The 10,879-nt window shown below is 32.9% G+C and overlaps 2 protein-coding genes across 13 annotated transcripts; one reads left to right on the forward strand and one right to left on the reverse strand.

The window, feature by feature from the left end:
- Positions 1–316: 316 nt before the first annotated feature.
- LOC122577120 lies at positions 317–6,078 on the reverse strand. Of its 10 annotated transcripts, none has more exons than XR_006320069.1 (7): positions 5,659–5,800; positions 5,337–5,553; positions 5,194–5,262; positions 4,929–5,102; positions 901–1,174; positions 685–822; positions 317–596 (listed from the first exon to the last, which is right to left on the reverse strand). XR_006320069.1 is itself a non-coding variant. In XM_043748220.1 (5 exons), the coding sequence occupies exons 1-2, from the start codon at positions 5,783–5,785 to the stop codon at positions 2,144–2,146; spliced, it is 1,080 nt and encodes a 359-aa protein (XP_043604155.1). In that variant the 5' UTR covers positions 5,786–6,078; the 3' UTR covers positions 317–596; positions 685–822; positions 901–1,174; positions 1,642–2,143. The 10 variants fall into 10 exon arrangements, 4 of the variants coding, with proteins under 4 accessions (XP_043604155.1, XP_043604154.1, XP_043604153.1 ...); XR_006320066.1 differs by having other exon boundaries at positions 4,929–4,953; positions 5,040–5,102; positions 5,194–5,553; XR_006320064.1 differs by having other exon boundaries at positions 5,194–5,553.
- Positions 6,069–10,835, forward strand: LOC122577114 (DNA replication licensing factor MCM4). 3 transcript variants are annotated; one of them, XM_043748208.1, is made up of 9 exons: positions 6,069–6,193; positions 6,850–6,976; positions 7,102–7,448; positions 7,898–8,784; positions 8,848–9,167; positions 9,248–9,525; positions 9,832–10,232; positions 10,314–10,524; positions 10,617–10,835. In XM_043748208.1, exons 2-9 carry the CDS (start codon positions 6,877–6,879, stop codon positions 10,710–10,712), a joined length of 2,640 nt encoding a protein of 879 aa, XP_043604143.1. In that variant the 5' UTR covers positions 6,069–6,193; positions 6,850–6,876; the 3' UTR covers positions 10,713–10,835. The 3 variants fall into 3 exon arrangements, with proteins under 3 accessions (XP_043604143.1, XP_043604144.1, XP_043604142.1); XM_043748209.1 differs by lacking the exon at positions 6,069–6,193 and adding an exon at positions 6,632–6,765; XM_043748207.1 differs by lacking the exon at positions 6,069–6,193 and having other exon boundaries at positions 6,776–6,976.
- Positions 10,836–10,879: the final 44 nt, after the last annotated feature.

Raw genomic sequence — 10,879 nt, forward strand, 5'->3', positions numbered from 1 at the left:
TCGAGACATTGAACGAATACCGCAATTGGATTTCTTGGCAATTATTGGAGGACTATTGCGATCTGCGACCTGCGACCTGTTATCCAAGCGCTGAATGAGATCAACATCTGGAAAATTGGACTCAACTGGACTCCAAAATAGCCTGCGTATAAAATAAGTACCGCCTGATTAGATTGTAATCTGCAAACTCTCTCCCGTCTATCGTGTATTCTATGAAACGTAGTTATTTTGTAATCAAATTTGTTAGGTTGTATGAGAAAATACGATAAGTTTACGATATACGATATACGATAAGTTTTAAGAAATGTAAAAATAGTCGTAGTTTAAGATTTAATATTTCATTTTTTGACGTCGAAGATATATTTTTTGAAACCATGCGAGTCGAATCTCATATTGACATATCAAAATTTTCAGAATTAAGTCTTTTGCCAACATAAGCAAGTAGAGCTTCATCGTTGATCTGCCCGAAATGAAGAACCAATTGCCTTGTCCAACCATGGTTGTTACTGCTAATCCCGAATCTTCTGCTGACGTATCGCAGCCTCAAAAATCAATCTTCGTGACAACGCAAATGGACCCTCCTGTTGTTAAATTGCCTGAATTCGACAGTCAGTCGCCTCATTAAAAAATGGTTCCTCAACAGAATGCTGCAAAGTCATTGAATACCTCTTTTTTAAATTTTACCTCGCATTAAAATTAATGAAGGATTCAATCCCGAGTAATGTAAAGCCAGAATTGGTCGATCCTTTGCAAATGATTAACTTGTTTCATCATTGTTTCCAAGAAAGGTCTGCCAATTTCCTTATTGACGCTGGCTCGCAACTTAATATAATGAAGCAAAACGGTAAATACTAATATCGACTACAATCTCACGGGCATCGATTCAAGAATCATACTTACTTGTGACGAAATCATCATTAGAAAGTTCATTATGTCGATGTGAACTTTCAAATTGTTAATAATGAATTTTCCATTGCTGAGGCAAGAATCTTAGAAATGCCGTTTTTAGAAAGTCGAATTGCGATGTCGAAATTTAGGAACGATGAGGCGAATAGTCTTCAGATTGGTGGTAAGGAATTTCTCCTGTTTTCATCTCCCGTCTCCCGACGAATTCTTCTCGAGCTTGACTTACCTCCTCGTACCAAAATCCTTACAGCCCTGTTCGTCAAATAATCTAAAATCAAAGTAGGTGACGTAAAGAAATTGGCCATTGATTCGGCTGTTTATATAAGAGAAGCGTTAATTGTACAGGAAAACGGATTTGCCATCCCGAATAAGGTAAAAAGCTCAATTAAAAAGATTGATTCGGGAAAATTTAACGTAAGTAACATCAATTTAACGTATCAATGCATCTATGTACATTCGGTTAGGATGCAGTAAACAGGGACAAAAAGAGCCAATGATTTCTGAAATAAATCCCTATGAAAGAAGCGCATAAATTATTTAGAGCTTTTAACCAGATTGAACCAGATTGACGCAAGAAGTCTATGCCAATATCTGGATGAGGACAGCAGAATACGGATTGAAAACGTTCTTCAAGTAGCGAAGATTCAAGTACCGAGCTGAACCTCATAAAGATAAATTCATGTCAACTAACGGGGAGGAAGTGTAACAATTTTGAAAAAAAGATGATGAGTATACCTGTATATAACTTATTGGAGCTAGATAAGGTGACATCAGAAAATAAATGCGTAAACTACAGTTACACATGCAACTTGTATAAAAATATTTACTTAAGAAATTTAATTTTTTGTTTAATTTTGGTCTTAAGCTTGTATCTTTTATGTAAGTTCTGTATAAAAAAATTTGTAACTGAATAAGTAAATAAAATTATACTTAAATAAATAAACAGAAAAATAATTTCACACTATTTATGGAAAAAGGGCATATAAATCAATTTTTTAAAGCTTATAAATAAAAACGCATATCATCTTTTAATCATTATTTCTGTTTCCAGAACGTTTTAAGAATATATTAATACACCTTTAAAAAATTGGATTCAATTACTTTTCATTAAGTAATACCATAATGAAAACTTTAAAATCAATTTTCTTAAAATAGGATTTTGGCATACATGCCCCCCCCCTTTTTTTTTTTATCAAACTACTCAATTGCATAAACAGAAACTTTTCAAAACATCATTTCATTCATTCCCGGAACCATCATACCGAGAGAACCATGTTCGAACTATGGATTCTGAAGGTAAAATCAAACCCACATTTCGCAATTTAGTATAGTTAGTTGGTGACTGAAAATAAATTTGCTTCGCTAACTCTTTCTCGTCGTCTGTATATTGAGTCTTTTTTGTACGCAACTGTAGTTTAATTATAGTCTTCGCCGTCAGACCTACGTCTTTAGCTAGTTTATTCGTTACTAGAAAATCATCGATATTGCGAATTTTTTGGCTTAGTTGTTTTTCTAATTGCTTGCGTACATATGAATATTTACTTTGTACACATTTTGCTCTCTTTTCCAATCGCTTTACCTTTATCTGTAAAAGATTTATTCTTTTTGTTAAGGAATCGACCAATATTTTACATTCTTTGGAGCATCGAAAATCTTTTTCTGATACAAGTGAAACAACTGTCACATTTTCACAAGGTATAGGTGCTTGTACATCTAATTCGTAATTTAAAAATGACAAATCGGTATCATCCGAAGCAGTTTTAAGGAACAATTCTTTCCCCGAAGGATATAAATTAGGGTTTGACTGTTTTCTAATATTAAAATCGTCGAGGTTACTACAGTAAACATCTTCTTGAAGATTTTTATCACAGTTAACACTTTCTTGAAGATTTTTATCACAGTTAACATTTCCTTGAAGATTTTTATCACAGATTTCTCTTGGACTTGGTACTTGTTCTTGAAGCTCCTGCACTTCTACTGCTACTTGTGTGGAATTCCCTGATTCTTGCGGTTCAACAATCGCCTGTGTCTGCCCATGAGGCGTCGATATTTCCTTCCAATGGATTGGATCACGATTCCGAAGCAAACGCTTTTTCGTCCCGTCGCAAAAATCTTCCTCCCGGAAATGAAGATCGCAAAGTCCTGCAGTCCTGATCGTGGAGGTCGATAAGAATCGAAGCCAACTATTTCCTGCGTGAATTTTAGTAGTGTTGAATTCTGAATGCATAATTTTCGCGAGAAGCTATAAATTTATTTTACAAACATCTTAATATAATAGACAGTCATATAATTTAATATATGTGACAGTTAAATAGCAGAGCGCGACTGTTTTTTCTACTGCGGCATTGCACGCAATATGACCATCCTTTAAGCAACTTTTATTCGCAGTAAATTGTTAACTTAATTTTAGGACAAGGAAACTAAAACTCTGACTTAAATCTTTAACTAAAATTCCTCTCAGTCCTTAGAACAAATCATTATTATTTATATTTATGATTAAACAGTGAGTAATTTCTTAATGCCGTGTAAAATTATTATTTAAACAAAGTGAAAAGGGGGGGGCGTATATAAGGACAATGGTTACTGTAGACAGAAAGAGAGAGAAAGAGAGAGAGAGAGAGAGAAAATGGGGGAGATTGGAGAGGATAAGAGTATCCAGATACAATGAAGAATACAGGAGACTGGTATAGACAAATTGCCAGAATATCTGAAGGGTTTGAGAAAGAAGAAGGAAACATTCCTAGTTACAAGATTTATACATATTGGGTTCAAGTTTGGGTCAGATTTCTTAATCCGACTGCCGCGAACAGCGCTTGTGTAGAATACATGTAAAAATGATTATCCTATTTCGTAAAATAATATCAATTATTCATCCGCCTATTATTTTTATAATTAATTTTGTTATTATCTCAAGCGCGTGTTGCCGATCATCGCAAGGCGTCCGGATTGAAGATTCTGACCCAAACCTGAACTCAATACATTAATGATATTCACTTTCAATTGAATTATGAGTTATATGTAACAAACATTTGTTGTAGCCGCACATATGCAGTCGTGTGCGGGATTTAAGCTCGCTAAACCCTCGTTTATATATACATTTATACCATAAACAAAAGATAAGGGCTAAGTTTCGATCGGGTCATTATACTCGTTCACCGCGAGACTATCAGCAACCAATACTATTGCATACGTTGCCACAGACGCAAAACTATAGGCAAAATTCACTGTAGTGGCACTCAAAAGTTTTCGCAAATATCTGGAAAACAACGGTCCATTACAAAAAGTTGTTCGGAATCATGCCCCCGATCCATATTCAAAAATCATCAAAAGCGGAAAGGACATAACTGTTCCACCGTTTCATCAAAAGTGAATATCATCAATGTATTGAGTTTGGGTTAGTTTTTTCAAGTCCGGCCGCTATGGGACGGCCCTCCCGTACGATAATGACGAATTATGTTGTCGTTTATCACCTGAACTGCTGAAAAAACTAATTAAGGTTTTGAAAAATCTAACTCAAACCCAATGTATTGATAATATTCACTTTTACTTGAATTATGTTATAACACATTTCTTACAGTCTCGTATATGTACATTGTGCACGACTTTAAGCTCGCCTGATCTTCATTTATAAACAAAAGATGAGAGGACGGCAACCAATGTTGACGTATACGCTGCCACAGACGCACAACTATTGGCAGAATTCACTGTAATGGTGCCGATAGTTTTTTGCGAATATCTTAGAAATCAAAGCCGATCGGCAGTAACATGTATAGGAATGAGTTATTCAAAACGATATACTATTGCCCACCACGTATTAAAAAATCATCGAAATCCGGAAGGTTGAGTTCGATCTGTACATTTACCAAAACTTTCAAATTTCAAGGTGAATATCTCTATTTCAGTAAGACTAGGCTTTTTTTTTTTTTTTTTTAAATTGAATTATGTATAGATAATATACTAAATAACGCACTGTCAAAATTTCAAAAAAAAATTGTGAGAAAGTCAATGTACGTTACAAATACCTTAATAGAAACCGAGCAGCAGAACCTACGATCCGCCGAACAAAAAGATTGGAATTGTCAAATTACAAATGATTTGCGCTTTGTTGAATCATCGAACCACATTGGTTATACCTTAATTTAGGAACTAAAAGTTATTGATTTTTTCACAATCTTGTAGTTTTCAGCGTGTAGAATCTGAAAATGCAAGTTCTAAGACGAGGAATCCATTGGTTCCAAATGTATGGTATGACTATGTAAAACTGAACATTTTTATTTTACACATTACCTTAATGCCAATTTCCTCCTGTCTGCGCAGATGAGCATCGGACTGAATTTCATCGATAGTTGGTTTGTACTAGCGTAAACAGTAAACGGTGGCCGGAGAGTGAAGATTGGCCCGAACCTAATTCAAGTGAATTCAATACTCACGATTCAAAATCCTGTCACAAAATAGTCGCCATCCACGTGCATTTATTTACAATTAACGACTCCACTCATTTGGACGAATCATGTATAAAAGAACGATAAATAACGTGTAAAGTGCCCTAAAATGGTGTTCGGTTTTTACTTTTGAAACAGTCATAACTTTTGAAGCAGTGGATTTCTCGTCTTGAAACTTGCATTTTCGGATTCTACACATCGAAAACTATAAGATTGCAGAAAGGTCAATAATTTTTTGGCTCTCTAAAGTAAACTCTAAAGTAAAGTTCAGCCAAATAATTTAATAAAAGTATAAATATTTTTTACTTACCTGTATTTTCTATCCATTTTTTCTGTCTTTCTGGTTTAGATGGAAATCGAAACAAACGGTGTCCATTGTGCTTCCCATTGTTACAATGAACAAATTTACATCTATCATAAGTACCGTGCCTATGCATTGTTACTGCTGTTTTTTAAGTTATAGCAATCGATTGTAAGAAACAAGAAGAGACTTAATGTTAATCACTAAAACTAAGGAACCGAAGCAACATGTCTACCTAAACTGCAAGAATTAACAATCCACAAAAATGTACTACGCTTTCTTGCACCTGTAATTGTTCACTGTATATTTTTTTATAAAGACACTAATAAAAACACGATTTTGGACGATTCACGATTGCACACGTATTCTGACCACGGTCATATAAACCGATGATCAAAAAATTCTAAGCTTCACACTACGAACGGATATTTCATCTCTCACCGTTTCTTAGATTTGCATAAGTTTCTGTTACGAAGGAAGTAGCGAAGAAAGAAATGCACATATAATAGTTCGAACGTTTGACCGCTAGAGGCAGTAATTCGTAGTACGTATGCGGGTAGCCTACTTACATTGACTGTTATTTTCCTACTCTTTCCGAATCAACGAAAATAAATAATTATTAGAAACTTGGTTTCAACAATAACAAATAACAAATAATTTATTGAACAAGCAAACAAACTCGAAAAATTTTCTGTGCCAACACTTTCTTTAGTTTTGATTGGTTGGAACGGATTCCTGAAATGGCTGGAGCGGAATAGTTCTTCATTTGCTTAGAGCAAAATTGAAATTTATTTCGGTCAATGAACTATTACAGTTTCATAGCAGATAATCATAATTGTATAAAAGAACTATGTTTAAAACACTTTCTTTCATTAAGTTTCGCTTCCTTTTTTACTAGATTTGTTCCCTGATATAATATTACTAAAGCAGTTTTTCCTAGACATTTTCAATATGGCATCTGAAATTTAAATTTAATAAAAACGTTAGCTTCTCATCTCTAGCCTAACATAAACATGGGTTTGAGATACTACGTAAACCACTTTTATGGGGTCTAGACTAGGGATTAATGTATATTATTTTTTGTTACTAGATCCTAAGTATTGTTAGCTATCCACAGTTAGTTATAGTTTATTTCATCTTTAATGATAAGAGGCTTCAAGCGCGGGAAAACAAGTGTTTGATGTTCTTTCTTCATTTCAGAAACGTAACAGAAATATACAAAGGACAATGTCGAGTCCTATGAGATTATCAGATGCAGATAGTCCTGGGAGAACTCCTAGAAGACAAAATCAAGATACTAGATCCCCTTCTGCTTTTGGTACTCCCCGTAAGTATATATAATGTATATTTTAAAGGTTATTTTATGTTCACGCTTATAGTACTATTGTACGTGTTACATACATTATTATATTACGATATGTAAGTATTTATTCTATAAACTTTGTGTATAAGGTAATTCTGCTCGTAATGGAGCTGATAATAATGTAGAAACTCCGTTAAGATGGGGCACCGCTGGTACACAACAAAGTACCTTAGGTACTGGAAACCGAGCTGCAACAATTGTTGCTTCTTCTGAACATGAAAGTGCTATTGGTTCTGGTGATCAATTTATAGACCACTCTGGGCCAATTAATGGTTCAGAAAGTGGTCTACAATTATCTTCTCCGATTAATTATGGTACACCAAGCTCGCTGGGATCAATACGTACCCCAAGAAGTGGAATCCGAGGCACTCCAATTAGGCATAGACCTGACATTAATACGGACAGGCGGTTGCGTCAATTTACGTTACAAGAACCAGTGAGTTAATGATATTTGATGTTACAGTTGCTCTTTAATTTAGAAATTTGAATAATACTTAATTTTTGTGAAATGGCATAATTTTTTTTTTTATAGTTAGTCAAATTTTATTTTATAGTTAATTTTAAAATTATTTTATAAATTTATTATACGCAGATTATACTTTTAAACTTTATACCATTATGGAAAATCTTAAATAAGTTTTAATATTTTAAAAAGATATTATAGTTACTTTAGAGAGAATAAAATTTAAATTTAGATAAATGAAAATAAAAGTTTATACTTTATTAATTTTATCTATCAAAATATTTGATAATATCAAATATTAAATATTAATATCGTATGTTAATATCAAATAATAAATAAATAATAATATTGATATTGGTGATATTAATTTAGTGATAACGCTAATAACTAGAACAATAAATTAAGAATGACGATGACAATAGATTGCAGAAGCACCAAATGGTACATCAGAAAGTGATACGGCAGGAGCTCATTTGGTTGTTTGGGGGACAAACATAGTAATAAATCAGTGTAAAGAACAATTCAAATCATTTTTTCAACAATTTATTGACCCAGATGCAGAAAATGATGAACTACCAGAAAATATGAATCTGTCAGAACCTTTGTATCTTCAAAAATTAGAAGAGATACATACCTTGGAGGAACCATATTTAAATGTCAATTGCGCTCATGTAAAAACGTTTAATGAACATCTTTATCAACAATTGGTTTCATATCCTCAAGAGGCAATTCCAACACTAGATATGGCAGCAAATGAATTATTCTTTGAAAAATTTCCAGCGGCTGTTCTGGAGCATCAAATTCAAGTACGCCCTTTCAATGTGACCAAGGTTAAAACTATGAGAGAACTAAACCCTACTGATGTAGATCAATTAATTACAATACCAGGAATGGTAATTAGAGTGTCACGATTAATTCCACAAATGCGAGAGGCTTATTTTAAATGTAGCGTTTGTGCTTTTACAACCATTGTGGAAATTGAAAAAGGGAAAACGAAAGAGCCTACAGTATGTGCACATTGCACTTATAAATATTCTTTCACTTTAGTACATAATTTGAGCCATTTCTCTGATAAACAAATGATTAGATTACAAGAAGCTCCAGATGAGATGCCACAAGGACAGACACCACACACTATTGTTTTATTTGCGCATAATAACTTAGTAGATGCTGTGATGCCTGGAGATAGGGTCTCTGTTACTGGAATTTATAGAGCGGCAACACATAAACCTAATTTTGATCACAATTTGCAAGCCATTTATAAGACTTATATCGATATAGTTCATTTTAGAAAGCACAACTCTAAACGGTAAGGAAATAAACATATTCTAAAATTTGTTTTTATCAGTTGTTTATTTTAAGTTATTCATAGGTTATATGATCAAGAAGACGGAAAAGAACATAATTTTACACCGGAAAGAATAGAAATTTTGAAATCGTTGTCGCAAAAGGGTGATATCTACGAACGATTAGCAAGACATATTGCTCCTAGTATATATGCAAATAATGATGTAAAAAAGGGAATTATATTACAATTGTTTGGAGGAACTAGAAAGACTTTTACTATATATGGCAAACATTTTCGACCAGATATTAATATATTACTCTGTGGTGATCCTGGTACAAGTAAATCACAATTATTACAATATATATACAATTTGGTACCACGATCTCAATATACTAGTGGCAAAGGTGGAGTAAAACAAGAGTAAACAGTTTAATAGAATTCGATATATTTATATATTTATGTGTATAACTAATGTATGTTTTAGGTTCCAGTGCGGTTGGTTTAACAGCTTATATAACAAAAGATCCAGAAACTGGACAATTAATATTACAAACAGGAGCTTTAGGACTTGCAGATAATGGGATATGTTGTATTGATGAATTCGATAAGATGAATGAAAGTGCAAGATCAGTACTACATGAAGTAATGGAACAACAAACTTTGAGCATTGCTAAAGCTGGAATTATTTGTCAATTAAATGCTAGAACTAGTATACTCGCAGCTGCTAATCCGTGTGAATCTCAATGGAATAAGAATAAAACTGTACGTTTTTCATTGTTTTTCATTCATGGGACGAAATCTTGTAATGTAAATACCTTAAATTATTCTGTAATTAACGAACCTATAGTCTTTCACGATCTCTCTATATATACTTTCTTTAATGATGTTATGTTTTTATTTCTATAATCATGAGAGCAATGAGATAATCTGAATTTTGTTTGTAATAAAGAGATTTCAGTTGGTTCACCAACAACATAACAACTTAAGACAATAACGTTACAAGGTTCAACCGGTATACGAATTTTATTGTGGTTATAGGGTGCATTATATCAGAATATATATTTTCAGGTGGTTGAAAATGTGCAATTACCGCATACACTGCTCTCTCGATTTGATTTGATTTTTTTAATATTAGATCCACAAGATGAAGCATATGATGGTAGACTTGCAACTCATATGGTATCTTTATACTATAAGACAATAAAGGAAGATGAAGATGAACTGATAAATAGAAGTATTGTTCGTGATTATATAGTTTTTGCAAAAGAACACGTTCATCCTGTCCTCAATGAGGAAAGTCAACAAAGACTGATACAAGCTTATGTTGATATGAGAAGAGTTGGAAGAGGATATGGACAGATAACAGCATATCCTAGACAATTAGAGTCTTTGATACGTTTATCCGAAGCACATGCTAAAGTGCGATTGAGTTCTGTTGTAGAGTTGCAAGATGTTGAAGAAGCATGGAGGTTATATTAGATTGATAAGTATATAATAATTTCAATATAAACCTTTCAAGTAAATCTAGATATTTAATTTATTATCAATAGGTTGCACAGAGAAGCTATAAAACAATCAGCAATCGATCCATTGAGCGGAAAAATAGACATAACTATCTTAACTACAGGTATATCTACAGGAACTAGGAAAAGGAGGAAAGAACTATGTGACGCAATTCAAAAACTAATTGAAAGCAAGGATAAAATTCATATACTTAATCAACAAAAACTTTTTGCTGAAATAAAACAATCTTCTGAATTGGTTAGTAAAAGTACTGTGCATATAAGTATAATTGTTATAATGTGTAAACATCAGTATCTCAGAAAACTTTTGAAAGTTGTTATGATTTTTAGCTTGTTACACGAGATATGTTCGATGAAGCTTTAAGAGAGCTGCAAAGCAATGGATTAATAACAGTAATTGGGAGGAACAATATTCGTATTTCTTAACTTATTTTGTATACTTCGTCATTTTAAACTAGACTTATGTGCGAACAAAGTACATATAAAGCAATGAATATATATTTTTATTGTCTTTTGCAAATTTGTATTAAATATATTTTTCATCATAAATTAATATTATTTATTATGTGTAATATCCTCAATCACATAATATT

This window comes from Bombus pyrosoma, linkage group LG17 (assembly GCF_014825855.1).
Source record: "Bombus pyrosoma isolate SC7728 linkage group LG17, ASM1482585v1, whole genome shotgun sequence".
NCBI classification, from domain to species: domain Eukaryota; kingdom Metazoa; phylum Arthropoda; class Insecta; order Hymenoptera; family Apidae; genus Bombus; species Bombus pyrosoma.

Excerpts from the sequence above, each read along its gene's own strand:
- LOC122577114 (XM_043748208.1), top strand. The coding sequence starts at position 6,877 with ATGTCGAGTCCTATGAGATTATCAGATGCAGATAGTCCTGGGAGAACT. Across the intron at positions 9,168-9,247 it reads TCAATATACTAGTGGCAAAG|GTTCCAGTGCGGTTGGTTTA; the intron begins GTGGAGTAAAAC and ends TGTATGTTTTAG. Across the intron at positions 9,526-9,831 it reads AATGGAATAAGAATAAAACT|GTGGTTGAAAATGTGCAATT; the intron begins GTACGTTTTTCA and ends ATATATTTTCAG.
- LOC122577120 (XM_043748220.1), bottom strand. The coding sequence starts at position 5,785 with ATGCATAGGCACGGTACTTATGATAGATGTAAATTTGTTCATTGTAAC. Across the intron at positions 3,097-5,658 it reads AAAATGGATAGAAAATACAG|GAAATAGTTGGCTTCGATTC; the intron begins GTAAGTAAAAAA and ends AAATTCACGCAG.